The following is an 18,186-nucleotide window of genomic DNA, read 5'->3' as shown; positions in this document are numbered from 1 at the left end:
CTTTGTTCATTATTGAAGTATTTCCTGCCACCTTATGTTGTAAATTTTGTATACGAGATTTCCAATTAAATGTATAATCTATTACTACACCCACCCTTTACGATAACAAAAAGATTAAATATTCAACATGTAGCTGCTTAAACGCAGCTTGGACAACCCCTTGGCGAGTAAAGCTGCCTTAACTTCTGTCATTTTTTTCTCACTTTTAGAAATGTACGCGAGCGAATCCAAACTGTTATTGCAGAGACGTTTGGTTTGGACCAAACTCTGATGTATCTCACCAAGCCCACTTTCTTCTCCCGGATCAACTCCACAACAGCCAAGACCCAACATGACGAGTACTGGCACCCACACATTGATAAGGTATTTGATAGGTTCCGAGTTCTTGATATATTTTATGTGCTTGGCTTTTGAGCATATTTTCCCTGTGATCGCATTGGTTTTTCTGGGTACTCCAACTCTAAATTAAACATCGGTGTCAATATTTTTATATATTATTATTATTATATCATTATATTTATTTATACACAGTCGCGATCAAAAGTTTACATACACTTGTAAAGAACACAATGTCATGGCTGTCTTGAGTTTCCAATAATTTCTACAACTCTTATTTTTTTGCGATAGTGATTGGAGAACATACTTGTTGGTCACAAAAAACATTCATGAAGTTTGATTCTTTTATGAATTTATTATGGGTCTACTGAAAATGTGACCAAACCTGCTGGGTCAAAAGTATACATACACCAATGTTAATATTTGGTTACATGTCTCTTGGCAAGTTTCACTGCAATAAAGCGCTTTTGGTAGCCACCCACAAGCTTCTGGTAAGTTTCTGGTTGAATTTTTGACCACTCCTCTTGATAAAATTGGTGCAGTTCAGCTAAATGTGTTTGTTTTCTGACATGGACTTGTTTCTTCAGCATTGTCCAGACATTTAAGTCAGGACTTTGGGAAGGCCATTCTAAAACCTTAATTCTAGCCTGATTTAGCCATTCTTTTATCACTTTTGACGTGTGTTTGGGGTCATTGTCCTGTTGGAACACCCAACTGCGCCCAAGACTCAACCTCCGGGCTGATGATTTTAGGTTGTCCTGAAGAGATTGGATGTAATCCTCCTTTTTCATTGTCCCATTTAAAGCACCAGTTCCATTGGCAGCAAAACAGGCCCAGAGCATAATACTACCACCACCATGCTTGACAGTAGGTATGGTGTACCTGGGATTAAATGTCTCATCTTTTCTCCTCCAAACATATTGCTGGGTATTGTGGCCAAACAGCGAAATTTTTGTGTCATCTGACCACAGAACTTTCCTCCAGAAGGTCTTATCTTTGTCCATGTGAAGTCAGATGAAACAAAAATTTAGCTGTTTTGCCTACACACATATATATATATATATATATATATATATATATATATATATATATATATATATATATATATATATATATATATACTGTATATATGTATATATATAAGTATATGTATGTATACATATATATATATATATATATGTATATATATATATATATATATATATATATATATATATGAATATATATATGTATTAGAGATGCGCGGATAGGCAATTATTTCATCCGCAACCGCATCAGAAAGTCGTCAACCATCCGCCATCCACCCGACCTAACATTTGATCAGAACCGCACCCGCCCGCACCCGCCCGCACCCGCCCGTTGTTATATATCTAATATAGACGATGCAAGGCATTAGTGAGGTTATAAAGCTTTTGCCTGTTAAAGAAAGGAGACTGATCCAATGCAACACAGACATTCGCGTGCCACCCTGTCACGACCCAGACGCACACCAGTGCGCAATCATATGGGAGCCGCGCTGAGCGCACCTCCAAGCGCGTCTCGCTGCCGGCGACGGCCGGGTATGGGCCCGACGCTCCAGCGCCATCCATTTTCAGGGCTAGTTGATTCGGCAGGTGGGTTGTTACACACTCCTTAGCGGGTTCCGACTTCCATGGCCACCGTCCTGCTGTCTATATCAACCAGGGTGAGCCCCACCCCTTTCGTGAGCGCACTGCGCGCAGAGTGACCCCTGTTACGCGCCCCCGGCAACAGGGGTGGCGGGCAGGTAAGCTGCGCGGGCGGAGCGCGCGGAGTGACCCCTGTTACGAGCCCCCGGTCACGGGGGTGGCGGGCAGGTAAGCTGCTTACCTGATGCGCGTGACGCCGGCCGCGGCGAAGGCGGACGAGGCGGGGTGTCGGTGCGGTGGGCGCGGTGGTGACCCTGGACGTGCGTCGGGCCCTTCTCGCGGATCGCCTCAGCTACGGCTCCTGGTGGGGCCCTCTCGGGGGAAGGGGCCTCGGTCCCGGACCCCGGCGAGGCGTCCCTTCTCCGCTCCGTAAAAGTGTCCATCTCTTTTTTTTTTTTTCTTCTGTTGTGGCATATGCAGCAGGTGCCTGCTCGTTTTTCGTATGTGGGTAACAACATTTAACTATGTATATATATTTCCGAATTGGTTTAACTGCCACCCGCCTGAATCTATTTAAAATCTAATTTTTTTTTATTTTAACCGCCCGACCCGACCCGCGGATAAAATCTAATTTTTTTTAATTTCATCCGCCCGATCCGCGGATAATCCGCGGACTCCGCGGTTGTGCCCGCAAACCGCGCATCTCTAATATGTATATATATATATCAGTGACGTGCGGTGAGGTTCATGGCTGGTGAGGCACTGACTTCATCACAGTCAGATTTACAAACATATGAACCCTAAAGAGTATCTTATTCACCATTTGATTGGCAGCAGTTAACGGGTTGTGTTTAAAAGCTCATACCAGCATTCTTCCCTGCTTGGCACTCAGCATCAAGGGTTGGAATTGGGGGTTAAATCACCAAAAATGATTCCCGGGCGTGGCGCCGCAGCTGCCCACTGCTCCCCTCACCTCCCAGGGGGTGATCAAGGGGATGGGTCAAATGCAGAGGAAAAATTTCACCACACCTAGTGTGTGTGACAATTATTGCTACTTTAACTTGACTTTAACTTTACACATACAAACTGTAGCACACAAAAAAGCACATTTGATTAAAAAAAAACTTTATTATGGTCTTACCTTTACTTATAAATGAAGTCCATGCGCCGCTGTTGTGCCGGATAATACAACCCCGGCGTAGAGTGCACCCCCTGACGGGAGTGTTATATCAACTAAAGCCCACACTTAAAGTTTCCACGTGCAAGATTGAATCTATTTAAAAAAGTTATTTAATAAGAAGCCAAAAAGTGCAAAAAGAATAATGTTCGTGTTGGAGGAGTTGTGAATGAATGAAATATCAAATCCGTGCTGCAGTCTGCAGGTGTACCTAATGTTGTGGCCCAGCAGCGACTGCAGCCCGGATTTCATATTTCAGTCATTCACAACTCCTCCAACACCTCTGTTTGCTGAATATATAGATCAAATACAAATCTGACAAATAGGAATGAGTTTGGACAACTACACGCACACTTCAAGAAATGCAGTGTACCTCGCATCGAGGATGCCCTCGTACTCTGCCAGCTGTCGCATGAAACTTGTGTTCGGTCGTGTGATGCTCCTCTTTTCCTTGACAAAGTTGTATGCCTTCTCTAGCGACAAGCCGAACTCTTTCATTGCATAAGCAATGACTGTGGAAGCGGATCGGCTGATGCCCATCCGTGCTGCAGTCTGCAGGTGTACTTATGTTGTGGCCCAGCAGTCATTCACAACTCCTCCAACACAAACATTATTGTTTTTGCACTTTTTGGCCTCTTATTAAATAAGGTTTTTAAATAGATCTTGCACGTGGAAACTTTAAGTGTGGGCTTTAGTTGATATAACACTCCCGTCAGGGGGTGCATTCTACGCCGGGGGTGCATTATCCGGCATAACTCTACCACCAGGAGGCGGGATTACTGCGTGCCTCACACAGTGCGTCTTCGCAGCCGTTTTATGATTGCTCAGCACAAGAAATACGTTACACACATACAGTTGTTGACAAAATACACTGTACATTACATACCTCAGCTAACTACACTATGGAAATGTATAATATAATTCATATAGCAATACGGTCTCACTGCACAGCAGGCCAGCAGTTAGCTGAGTTATTGCGCAATCCATGGTGAGGCTCAACTCAGTGACATGCCTCAACTGGCTGCTGATCACCGTCTCTTCTCAGTATTTGAACGGCAAATGTGAAAATTCAGCGATTTTGAATAAAAATAATCTAAAACTGGTGGAGTTAAATGGAAAATAACTTTATAGTATAATCACTGGATACATATAACAATTTAGTGAATTTTTTTTCTTTTTACATTTTTTTTCTTTCCATGATGGCACGTGAGGCCCCGCCTCACCTGTCTCCCCTGACTGCACGTCACTGAGATTATATATATATATATATATATATATATATATATATATATATATATATATATATATATTATATATATATATATATATATATATATATTATATATATATATATATATATATATATATATATCTCATATATATATATATATATATATGTGTATATATATTAGGTGTGTAACGGTACGTGTATTTGAATTGAACCGTTTCGGTACGGGGGTTTCGGTTCGGTTCGGAGGTGTACCGAACGAGTTTCCACACGGACATGTTAAGTAGCGTAGCGCACGTTGTGTAAACAATGCACACCGAGGCACAACACACGGCATACTAGCAATGACCGGGCTATGACAACATATAAAAGCCAGAGCTAGAAGACCCTCTTGCCTCGTTAAGATCTCCCGTTTGGGAACACTTCGGCTGAGGACGGAGGTTTGCCGACATTGTTCAGCAGCGGTAAGGCATGCTTCTGCCAACACGTCAAACATGCTAACGCATTTGAAGCGGCACCACCCCCAAGTGAACATACCTTCAACAAAGATAAAGACGATCAAACAGCTCCCACCTCTTACTGCCAAGTTAGCCAGGCTGGGGGGGAGGGAAAAAAAAGTTAATCCAAGGCTGAGTTGACTTGAAACTGTTTAATGTTGCACTTTTTATATGTAGAAGAAAAGTTTTGTCATTTTATTTAACTTGAGGCAGTTTAATGTTGATTAACGTGGACCCCGACTTAAACAATTTGAAAAACCTATTGGGGTGTTACCATTTAGTGGTCAATTGTACGGAATATGTACTGTACTGTGCAATCTACTAATAAAAGTCTCAATCAATCAATCAAAAAAAGCACTTTATATGTAGAAAAGTTTTGTTAAGAAACCATTCTGAGCCTTATCTTATTTAGTTTTTATTTTATATATGTTGACCACATTAAACCTGGCAATGGACCCTGTGTGTATATGTATGTTATGCCATTGTTTACAAATTTGGTAAATAAATAACCAAAAAATTTATATTTTGTTGTTTTCTTACTGTACCTTAAATGAATCGAACCGTGACCTCTAAACCGAGGTACGTACCGAACCGAAATGTTTGTGTACCGTTACACCCCTAATATATATATATATATATATATATGTGTATATATATGTATATATATATGTATATATATGTATGTATATATGTGTATATATATGTGTGTGTGTATGTATATATATATATATATATATATATATATATATATATATATATATATATATATATATATATATATATATATAGGTATATATATATATATAGGTATGTTAATATGTGTATACATGTGTGTGTGTGTGTGTGTGTATATATATATATATATACAGTATATATACAGTATATATATATATATATGTATGTATATATATACATATATATATATATATATATATATATATATATATATTTTTTTCTTTCTTCTATATATTCTATATATATTATTTCTATATATATTCTTTCAGTTGTGGCCGATTAAAATAAAAAATAAAATCCTTAGTCATCGTTTTAAACATAAGGGTGCTGCAGAGTTTTGTAGTAGAATCAGCATGTAAACCATCATTTCAACTATAAATATATGTACAGTTCCAAACTGTTTTGCACCCTTGAAACTTTCAAAGACAGAAAAAAAGATTTATCTTGTAATTCGGAACAATCTAAATGGATTAACTTTCATCATCAAGAAAAGTTGTAAATGTTATGAACGCAAGTACATATGCTTGCCTAATTAAGGCATTTTCTCTCTGTAAATAATATTTCTGAATGATGATTTTTAGCATCATGTTCAATGTAACCTAGTCAAAAAAACTAATTAAATATTGTTCTGCATTTATTTGTGTTGTATGGGAAGATGTTTTCTATGTCGTTGTTCTTGGCTTCTCTGCTGTGTCATTGTTTTTTATGTGGCTATGATAATATTTGTTTCCTCATTTACTTATGCTGGCTCTAAAATAATTGAACAGGGAGGGGGGATATGACTCTTTGCTCCATCTTTCTCTGCAGACATTTTGGGGGCTAATTGGCTAACCCCACACTCATTCAAGGTCTGACATTTTTTGATGGCATATTTTCTTCCCATCGATCATACAGCTATTAGGGTGTCAAATCATAAATATGCACTGTGACATGATACAATGTGCATTTTTTACATGGCATTAGGAAACCATAGTGGAGTAAAGGTAAATTTGCTCACACGACTTTCATGACCTTGGCTTTACCTCGACATATACAGTAGGTGGCCTTGATATTGTGGTAGGAGACATAATGTGGGGTTAAGGTATTTTTCATAATCGAGTAATCTATTGATCAGTTTCTTAGAATAATCCAGTAATCGGATAAAAGAGGCTATATCCTCAATGTGTATTTTAGATAAACATTTTAAAACATTTTTTCTGCTTGACATAGCCGTCACTATTATTGTCATCAACATTAAAATTGTACTTTTAACATGTGTGCATTATTTAAAAAAAAACAACAAACCTTTCTGCTGTTTGTTACCACACAGATCAGGCCACCCACATGGATCACCGTTCTCATGTGTGCTCTATTGCAGTGACTGTGGAAACTATGTCCGTGTATTTAAATTTCTAGGAACCCCATGCGGTCTGGATTTTATGATTTTTTAATAGTTACACTCATTAAACGATTGCTACGAAGCAATAGAATATTAACCAAAGCTTTTTCTCATTTCTTAAATTGAATAAATCGTACAGTATTATTTTTTGTTATGGAACTCTTCATTTCCTGAACAAAAATATAAATGCAACACTTTTATTTTTGCTCCCATTTTTCATTAATTGAACTCAAATATCTAAAACTGTTACTATTTACACAAAAGTCCTATTCCTCTCAAATGTTATTCACAAATCTGTCTAAATTTGTGAGCATTTCTTCTTTGCCAAGATAATCCCTCCCACCTCACAGTAGTGGCATATCAAGATGCTGATTAAACAGCATGATTATTGCACAGGTGTGCTTCAGGCTGCCCACAATAAAAGGCCACTCAGAAATACGTAGTTTTATCACACAGCACAATGCCACAGATGTTGCAAGTTTTGAGGGAGGATGCAGTCGGCATGCTGACTGCAGGAAAGTCCACCAGATCTGTTGCCCATGACTTGAATGTTCATTTCACTACCATAAGCTGTTTCCAAAGACATTTTAGAGACTTTGGCAGTAAATCCAACCAGCCTCACACCCGCAGACCACTTGTAACCACGTTAGCCCAGGACCTCCACATCCAGAAAGGTGCACCGCCATGATTGTCTGAGACCATCCACCCGGACAGCTGCTGCAACAATTGGTTTGCATAACCAAATAATTTCTGCACAAACTGTGAGTAACCGTCTCAAGGAAGCTCATCTGCATGCTTGTCGTCCTCATCGGGGTCTCAACCTGTCTGCAGTTTGTCGTCGTGACCGACTTAAGTGGGCAAATGCTCACATTCGATGGCGCCTGAATCCTGGTTTTCACTGTTCATGGCAGATGGCAGATAGTGTGTGGCATCATGTGGGAGAGCGGTTTGCTGATGTCAACGTTGTGAATCGCGTGGCTCATGGTGGGGGTGGGGTTATGGTATAGGTAGGCGTATGTTATGGACAACAACCGCAAGTATCTTTTATTGATGGCATTTTGAATGCACAAAGCTACAGTGACTAGATCCTGAGGCCCATTCTTGTGCAATTGACCCGAGACCATCACCACATGTTGCAGCATGACAATGCACAGCCCCATGTTGCAAGAATCTGTAGAAAATTCCTGAAAGCTGAAAACATCCCAGTTCTTGCATGGCCAACATATTCACCGGACATATTTGGGATGCTGTGAATCGGCGTATGCGACAGCGTGTTTCAGTTCCTGCCAATATCCAACAACTTTGCACAGCTATTGAAGAGTGGAACAACATTCCACAGGCCACAAGCAACGAATGCGAAGAATATGTTTTGCACTGCGTAAGGCAAATGGTGGTCACACCAGATACTGACTGCTTTTCTGACCCCCCTAGACCCTCATTAAAGCAAAACTGTGAATTTCAGAGTGGCCTTTTATAGTGGGCAGCCTAAGGCAGTGTTTTTCAACCACTGTGCCGTGGCACACTAGTGTGCCGTGAGATACAGTCTGGTGTGCCGTGGAAGATAATCTAATTTCACCTATTTGGGTTAAAAATATTTTTTGCAAACCAGTAATTATAGTCTGCAAATGATGTGTTGTTGAGTGTCGGTGCTGTCTAGAGCTCGGCAGAGTAACCGTGTAATACTTTTCCATATCAGTAGGTGGCAGCCGGTAGCTAATTGCTTTGAAGATGTCGGGAACATCAGGAGGCAGTGTGCAGGTAAAAAGGTATCTAATGCTTTAACCAAAAATAAACAAAAAAGTGAGTGCCCCTAAGACAAGGCATTGAAGCTTAGGGAAGGTTATGCAGAACGAAACTAAAACTGAACTGGCAACAAAGTAAACAAAAACAGAATGCTGGACGACAGCAAAGACTTACTGCGGAGCAAAGACGGCGTCCACAATGTACATCCGAACATGACATGAAAATCAACAATGTCCCCACAAAGAAGGATAAAAACAACTGAAATATTCTTGATTGCTAAAACAAAGTAGATGATATCGCTCAAAGGAAGACATGAAACTGCTACAGGAAAATACCAAAAAAGGAGAAAAAGCCACCAAACTAAGAGCGCAAGACACGAACTAAAACACTACACACAGGAAAACAGCAAAAAACTCAAAATAAGTCATGGCGTGATGTGACAGGTGGTGACAGTACACCTACTTTGAGACAAGAGCTATAGTGATGCATGCTTGGTTATGGTTTAAAGTCACGTCCAACAATTGCGACAACAACTTTTTACTGTCAACTGAGTTTCATTTTTTAACGATTTCTGCTGGTGGTGTGCCTCCGCATTTTTTTCAACGCAAAAAGTGTGCCTCAGCTCAAAAAAGGTTGAAAAACACTGGCCTAAGGCACACCTGTGCAATAATCATGCTATTTAATCAGCATCTTAATATGCCACACCTGTGAGGTGAGATGGATTATCTTGGCAAAGAAGAAGTGATCACTAACACATATTTAGAAAGATTTGTAAACAATATTTGAGAGGAATAGGTCTTTTGTGTGTATAGTAAAAGTTTTACATCTTTGAGTTCAGCTCATGAAAAGTGGGAGCAAAAACAAAAGTGTTGCATTTATATTTTTGTTCATTATACCTTACTTCATCAAATACTATAATCGTTTGTAGTATATTCTATTGTATTCTTTTACATTGGTTTTGATACAATAGCTCTTATCCAAACATTTTTCTTTTTAAAAGGCATGTTACATTAAAGTTAAAGTTAAAGTCCCAATGATTGTCACACACACACTAGGTGTGGTGAAATTTGTCCTCTGCATTTGACCCATCCCCTTGATCACCGCCTGGGAGGTGAGGGGAGCAGTGGGCAGCAGCGGTGCTGCGCCTGGGAATCATTTTTGGTGATTTAACCCCCAATTCCAACCCTTGATGCTGAGTGCCAAGCAGGGACGTAATGGGTCCCATTTTTATAGTCTTTGGTATGACTCGGTCGGGGTTTGAACTCACAACCTACCGATCTCAGGGCGGACACTCTAACCACTAGGCCACTGAGTAGGATTGTGGCGGTTTTTTTGTATACAAAAAAATTGCTTTTTACCGGATGTTGAAAAGATGATGAGGAGGGGTTGCTCAACAATTACTTTATTAAAACTAAAAAAACACGTCCAAACAACATCTACAATAGTGTCACTAGAAGTGACAAAAAATAAAGAAGTGCATACTTTTCATTCTGTCTTCCTCGTGCTCATCCAAATCACCGGTCAGGACACATTCAGTGACTCTCAAACTGTCGGAAAATACAACTCTAAAGCAGGGGATTAACACACATGCGTCCTTTTTGATCCTCGGGCCGTGCCGTAGCGGGGGGGGGGGGGGGGGACTTGGCTGCAGTTCACTTGCTACTGATGAGCCACAAGTGAGCCGAAATTGACAAAGGAAAGGCTACCTTATGGAAGTATCAGGTTCAAAGCCATGGCAAGTTGCTTCTAAAAGCAGGAATATAAATTCTGTGTTTCTACAAAATACAAAATCTGTTTTTATTGTCATTAAATCATGTTTGTTATTTTTGTGTTGAGCTGTTTAAATAATCGTAAAGTTTAGAACACATTTCATTAAAGCAAAATAATTGTCTGTTCATGGTGTTAAAACTTGAAAATGATCTGTCTAGGATACACTTATTAATGATGAAAAATGAAAAATAAAAACAAAAAGGGAACTGGAAAATTATATCTGTGATTAATCGCGATCATTTTGAGTTAAGTATAAACAAAATGTGATTAATCGCAATTATATATTTTAATCGTTTGACAGCCCTTATTTTAACATGATCTCCTATATGAAAAAAACTTCTTGAAGTGTGTATTTTTTGTGTCTTGAGCACATAAGTGCAGCCTCTCTCCGATGAGCACACCTTCACAGCGCAAAAAAAAAGGGGTTTCAATGTAGATTAACTGCTTCTAAAAATGCCCATAAAAAGTGGTACATGTCTCCCTCATGTTTGAAAACCTAGCATAACGCCACAGGTAGGAGAAACTTGATAACATAAATGTGCAGTAAAGCACTGTATAGTACATGCAAACATTTATGTAAGGCGGTCCGCAACATATTTAAACTGTACAATTGTGCACGCAGTCTTAGTAGATCACACGCAAAAGGCCCACTAATAGTACGCGCTATTTTATTGTTTGCACATGCCGTTTAGCGCGTGGAATTTGGACCTTAGTAAATCAGGCCCCAAATGTTAGCAGCTCTGTAACTATACATTAAATAATTAGTAAAAAAAAAATGGTAATGGTGCATTATGGGGATATATTATTCTGGGGGTTTAAAAAAAAAATGTACACTGAACCAAACCAAAATTGTTACCACTAACTGTGATAAGATCTAAGCCATAGATGTTTTTAAACTGTTCCACACCTACTGTAAATGTTAGCAAACCACTAACATAATGTAATTTGGGCCAAACTCGTCCACTTCAGCACAGCTGTTTACAGCACACTGAGCTCAGCTACTTGAGGTAGGAGTAAATGAGCACTTGATTTGCTTACTTAACCACACCTACCGCACATTACAGGTAATCTTACCTCATTGTAGCACTAAACAATACATATCTGATAATTTTTTTAATGTTATCGGATTTATTGTTATGAGATCATAAATTCTCATATTCATCCTGCACGCCTACTTAAGCTCTAGATACCTACCAAACCAAGATTTTGGCATACTGCACACTAGAGTTAAAACATTTTTGAATGTTGTTGACATTGAACGACTTCATTTTTAAAGTTTACCACAAATGCTGTGTGGTAGATGTTACCCATCTACCACACATGCTGGTAGGTTACATGTTCTAACGTGTACATGCAGTTCTAATTGTTGTTTAATAGTGGCATATCCTCTTCATTTACAGTCCTGACACAGCTACATTCATGGGACTAAAGAAGACACATTGCAAATTCAGTATTTAAGCCAAGGCATCTGGCCGTCTTAATCAGGGGTCGCCAACCCATCGATCGCGATCAACCAGTCGATCGCTGGGACCCTACTGGTCGTTTGTGAAAATATTAGAAAAAAATAATTTATAAATATGACATCAGTGACACCCCCACCCGTAGAGTGACAAAGAGACCCACCAACAGGCAAACATTTTAACACCTTAACACTGCACGCCTCGCCTCTCACTCTTCAGCCTCACATCCAGCCGCTCTGGACACCCGGCGGCACACTTCACCCGCTCGTCTCACAAACGCAAAATGAGAAAAAAATGTTGACCAATCAACCAATAATCACAACACAAAGCTTTGTCTTAAAAAAAAAAAGTTATATATACGTATATACATATACACACATATACAGTGTATACACACACACACACACACACACACACACACACACACACACACACACACACACACACACACACACACACACACACTTATATATATATATATATATATATATATATATATATATATATATATATATATATATATATATATATGATGGGTGCTGGTAGCGCCTTGCATGGCAGCTCCCTCCATCAGTGTGTGAATGTGTGTGTGAATGGGTAAATGTGGAAGTAGTGTCAAAGCGCTTTGAGTACCTTGAAGGTAGAAAAGCGCTATACAAGTACAACCCATTTATCATTTATTATATATACACACACACACACACACACACACACGTTAGGTCAGAAAAAACACAGAGGCTATATCATCCCTACAAGCCTGTTTCACAGGTTTCCCTGCTGGTCAGGGGATTTTATTGAAGTGTCACTTCAATAAAACACTTCAATAAACAGTTCACTAAAAAAACACTTCAATAAACCTGCGAAACAGGCTTGTAGGGATGATATAGCCTCTGTGTTTTTTCTGACCTAACATATGCCCCGGTATTAAGCGCTGTATAACGGATAAACCCCAGAAACCTCGACTATACTGTGTATATACATATATAAATATACTGTGTATATATATATACACACACACACACACACACACACATACACTTACACATACACATATATATATATATATATATATATATATATATATACACACACAATATTTTTCGGAGTATAAGTCGCTCTGGAGTATAAGTCGCACCGGCCGAAAATGCATAATAAAGAAGGAAAAAAACATAAGTCGCACTGGAGTATAAGTCGGGAAATTTATTTGATAAAACCCAATACCAAGAATAGACATATGAAAGGCAATTTAAAATAAATAAAGAATAGTGAACAACAGGCTGAATAAGTGTACGTTATCCATCCCTCCATTTTCTACCGCTTATTCCCTTTGGGGTCGCGGGGGGTGCTGGAGCCTATCTCAGCTACAATCGGGCGGAAGGCGGGGTACACCCTGGACAAGTCGCCACCTCATCGCAGGGCCAACACAGATAGACAGACAACATTCACACTCACATTCACACACTAGGGCCACTTTAGTGTTGCCAATCAACCTATCCCCAGGTGCATGTCTTTGGAAGTGGGAGGAAGCCGGAGTACCCGGAGGGAACCCACGCAGTCACGGGGAGGACATGCAAACTCCACACAGAAAGATCCCGAGCCTGGGATTGAACCCAAGACTACTCAGGACCTTCGTATTGTGAGTCAGATGCACTAACCCCTCTTCCACCGTGCTGCAAGTGTACGTTATATGACGCATAAATAACCAACTGAGAACGTACCTGGTATGTTAACGTAACATATTATGGTAAGAGTCATTTATATAACTATAACATATAGAACATGCTATACATTTACTAAACAATCTGTCACTCCTAATCGCAAAATCCAATTAAATCTTATAAATCTAGTCTCTTACGTGAATGAGCTACAGTATATACTATTATTTGATATTTTACGGTAATGTGTTAATAATTTCACACATAAGTCGCTCCTGAGTATAAGTCGCACCCCCGGCCAAACTATGAAAAAAAAACTGCGGCTTATAGTCCGAAAAATACGGTATGTATACTGTGTATATATATATATATATATATATATATATATATATATATATATATATATATATATATATATATATATATATATATATATATATATATATATATATACTAGGGTTGTACGGTATACAGGTACTAATAAAGTATCGCGGTACTAATCAATTGAAATCGGTACAATACCACATTTGAAAAGTACCGGTTCCATTCTTTCATCGGATTGCCGCTGTGCGGCGGTGACTACAGAGCCGAGGTACATGATGTTGAGTGTGTCAAAATGCACACACAAAGTGCATACAAGCAATAACATCGTGGTGGGGAAGAATGGCAAAAAATGAAAATTCTACTGGTTAATAAAGAGTGTGCGTGAAGCACAATATGGAAGTATATGGACTTCAAAACTAACTTTAAACAGGGATACGCCGCGCTGCAAATGCTGTTTTACACCTGTCCTGGTTGTCTGCTCCGAGACCGTGGTCGAGGAACGCAGGGAAGACGTTTTCTCCAGGGCCGATGTTTTGTCGGGGGTAACATCGTTCACTTTACCTTTACTCCGCTCTTTGGTCGAAATGGCGAGGCCATCGATTAGCTACAACTTGGTCACATTATTTATAATTTCCACAGGTCACACTAGGACATCCACCATGCTATTAAAACTCCTGCATATGCTACTGCTATCTCTCCCTACTTGTCCACTCACTTACTCACATCACTCACCCCACATACTGACGTTCTTAAAGGAGCACACACACACACATACACTTCTCTCTCAGCAGCTGCTTTAAAACACGCCTCGCCAAATGTGGCCATTAGTATTACCACCGTTGCTTCAAACTTAGGTACACATTTAGTTAATAAGCATTCAGATCTGCACAAGGAGATATAAAGAGTGACAGGTAATAATGTAGTTGATACACCTGTCCTGCTGTTTAGCTCTGGTGCAGACCGTAGTCGAGAAGCACTGGACAGACGTTCCTTCCACTTCACCCGGCAATAGGCTCTGCTAAGCTTCACTTTCGGGTCAGAATGACGAGGCCACCGATTCGTGACAATATGGTTGCCTTATTATTAGTTTTGCAGGACGCAACCAGACCCGTTCATTATTCTACTGCGCAGTGCAAGCGCTACCTCTCTCTCTCTCTTTACTCACCCACTCACTCACTGACAACACGTTGCCATTCTCACAAACACACAGATACGTAACATGTAGATAGGTAGAAGTGCACACAGCTGCTTGGCTTGATGCCAAATATTAGCGGAGTAAAACTGCCCAATTAGCGTCAACTAATGCAAGTGACATGACGACATTTTGTCACAAATTCCTACAATTTGTGTTTTGTCTTTAATAAATGTGGTTTATCTGCTACATGGCTTATTTGTGCACATTTATCCATGTTGTTGTTTTTAGTACTTATTAGTAGAGATATCGGCCGACAAATTAGTTAAAATGTAATATCGGAAATTATCCGTATCGGTTTTTTGTATTATCTGTATCGGTTTTATTTTATTTTTATTTTTTTATTATTATTTTTTTAATTAAATCAACATAAAAAACACAAGATACACTTACAATTAGTGCACCAATCCAAAAAACCTACCTCCCCCATTTACACTCATTCACACAAAAGGGTTGTTTCTTTCTGTTATTAATATTCTGGTTCCTACATTATATATCAATATATATCAATACAGTCTGCAAGGGATACAGTCCGTAAGCACACATGATTGTGCGTGCTGCTGGTCCACTAATAGTACTAACCTTTAACAGTTAATTTTACTCATTTTCATTGATTACTAATTTCTATGTAACTGTTTTTATATTGTTTTACTTTCTTTTTTATTCAAGAAAATGTTTTTAATTTATTTATCTTATTTATTTTATTATTTTTTTTTAAAAGTACCTTATCTTCACCATACCCGGTTATCCAAATTAGGCATAATAATGTGTTAATTCCACGACTGTATATATCGGTATCGGTTGATATCGGTATCGGTAATTAAAGGGTTGGACAATATCGGAATATCGGATATCGGCAAAAAGCCATTATCGGACATCCCTACTTATTAGTAATTGTATTTTTCTTAAAACACAGACCAGGAGTGGCAACCATAAATCATAAATAATATTATATAATGTTAGTAAAACTTTCTGTTCTATTCTAATCTAATCCTTGATTATGCAGACTATATGCAATATGGAAAATTGTAATTTGTTCTTTGTGTGCAACAAGAAAAGCCCAATGTATTTAATGCATTTTAATTTATATTTTAACATTGTAAAATGTTTAATGTAGTGTAAGATTTTCTGTCAAAATAAAGCCAATATTGACATTTTTAGTACGATATACATTTTGGTACTGGTACTATATATATATATATATATATATATATATATATACATATATACATATATACATATATATATATATATATATATATATATATATATATATATATATATATATATATATATATATATGAGTTTTGGTTTGGTTTGGTTTTAGACTGAGACCAGGGATCTTGGGCTTGGAAAAGTTGGTGATGACTGGTCTAAATAATCACTCTCTTTGTTTCAGTTTGGGACAACCAAGACTGAAAACACCCTGGAATTCATCCTTAAGACTCAAATGACTGTTGCATCCACGTCAATTTACTCATTTAAGCTTTATTAGTAATGCATACGACTATGGGGGGGCATTTAGTCTCAAATAGATCTAAGTTCTCAAATCAAATGCCTGTGCTACATAACTTTGTAGAAGTACACAATTTAATTTTGTCTCAATTTTCAGCTACCTGGTGGTAGTGGTAATCCAGTTAGCCCTATAAATATTGAAGAATCCCTTGCCTGCTACCTCTTCCAACAAATATACTGTAGCTGACAACTGTTTAGGTCACTGTTTTTCGTTTAGTTTGGGTATTTTCAGTGAGTCGGTGACTATAAATTCCTGTGGTGGCATTTTGTTGGCACCATTATACATTTTGATTTGCAGGAAAGGCACAAATGAGAAGTCAACAATGCCAAGTTTCACCCAATGCCATTAAATGTCTCATCAAGCAAGCGTGCTTGAATGTTTTGTCTGGTTTACCAAAATAGACTGCAGCCATCATTCTAAAACCCATCGTGCCTTTGCCTTGTTAATTCAAAATGTGTTGTGCTATGAAAATGGTTTGATTCTAGTGTTCCATCAAACCAACAAGTTTGAGTCCTCATTAAATTTTTGTTACAAAAGGGAAAATAGCTCCATTATTCAGGGGGATTTATAACTTTAAGTAATAACCAGATTCTGTGTTTGTTTCGCTTTCTTTCAGGTGACATATGGCTCATTTGACTACACGTCGCTTCTGTACCTGTCTGACTACGGCTCTGACTTCACTGGAGGAAGGTTCGTCTTTATGGACCAGAATGGCAACAAGACAGTTGAACCAAGAGCAGGTAACTACCAAGTCAATTGTAATGTTTACTCTATTTTATTGCACCATCTATACACTAGAGGTGGGAATCTTTGGTCACCTCTCGATTGATTACGATTCAGGAGCTACGATTCGATTAAAAATGGATTATTGATGCACCTTTAATTTATGTACAATTGATGCAGTTTTACATTTCTTTTCGTTTCACTAAATAAGTGTTTATTACTTGCAACTTTTGAAAACAGTGCATTTGAAACAAGAAACAGGTGACTTACAGTACATTTACTAAATTAATGTAAATATGTGCAAAACTGGAACGTAAGTGCCCTATAATAAAGGAGCTGGTCGAATCTCTCGGTGAGGTGGCTCGCTGCAGTCAGCCAAATTTTAGAACTGTCAGCACTACTTTATTTAGAGTAAGTAAATCGATTATCGATTATTGACGTTTACTAATCGATTTTATAATCGTCCATGTCCGAATTGCGATGCATCTGAAAATCTATTATTTCCCACACCTCTACTATACACTATCAGAAATAACACCTGCCCCTGCGGCTTGTTTACTTAAGCTTTTTCAAACCACATTTACAGTAAGTAACGTGTGCTAAAGGATTTCATCCCTGGCAGGCTTAAAAAGATAAGTGACTAATTTACATTAGGGAATATTACAGTATATTTACCAGACAGTAGTGTAGCAATATGAATAATCCTCTGTAAGTGGGTAATTGACAGTCCAGACTTAATAAGATTAAAAGGTGCCACAGATTAAGCTAAACTGTTCTTGTTATTCCTAGAATGAAGCATTGTCAGTGATGTGTCTGCGAGGACTTCCATGTACAGAAAATATTTG

The 18,186-nt window shown here is 38.5% G+C and overlaps 1 protein-coding gene across 4 annotated transcripts in view; it reads left to right on the top strand.

The window, feature by feature from the left end:
• ogfod3 (2-oxoglutarate and iron dependent oxygenase domain containing 3) overlaps positions 1–18,186 on the top strand; it is a 101,753-nt gene that overhangs the window by 26,389 nt on the left and 57,178 nt on the right. For all 4 annotated transcript variants that reach the window (XM_061967240.2, XM_061967239.1, XM_061967241.1 and 1 more), the window contains exons 7-8: positions 210–363; positions 17,235–17,358. In XM_061967240.2, the coding sequence (XP_061823224.1) occupies positions 210–363; positions 17,235–17,358 (278 nt within the window). The remainder of the gene's footprint in view (positions 1–209; positions 364–17,234; positions 17,359–18,186) is intronic.

The sequence above is a fragment of the Nerophis lumbriciformis genome, linkage group LG11, assembly GCF_033978685.3.
Source record: "Nerophis lumbriciformis linkage group LG11, RoL_Nlum_v2.1, whole genome shotgun sequence".
NCBI classification, from domain to species: Eukaryota; Metazoa; Chordata; class Actinopteri; order Syngnathiformes; family Syngnathidae; genus Nerophis; species Nerophis lumbriciformis.
The sequence above is the reverse complement of the archived record's forward strand: the minus strand, read 5'-3'. Positions and strand labels throughout refer to the sequence as shown.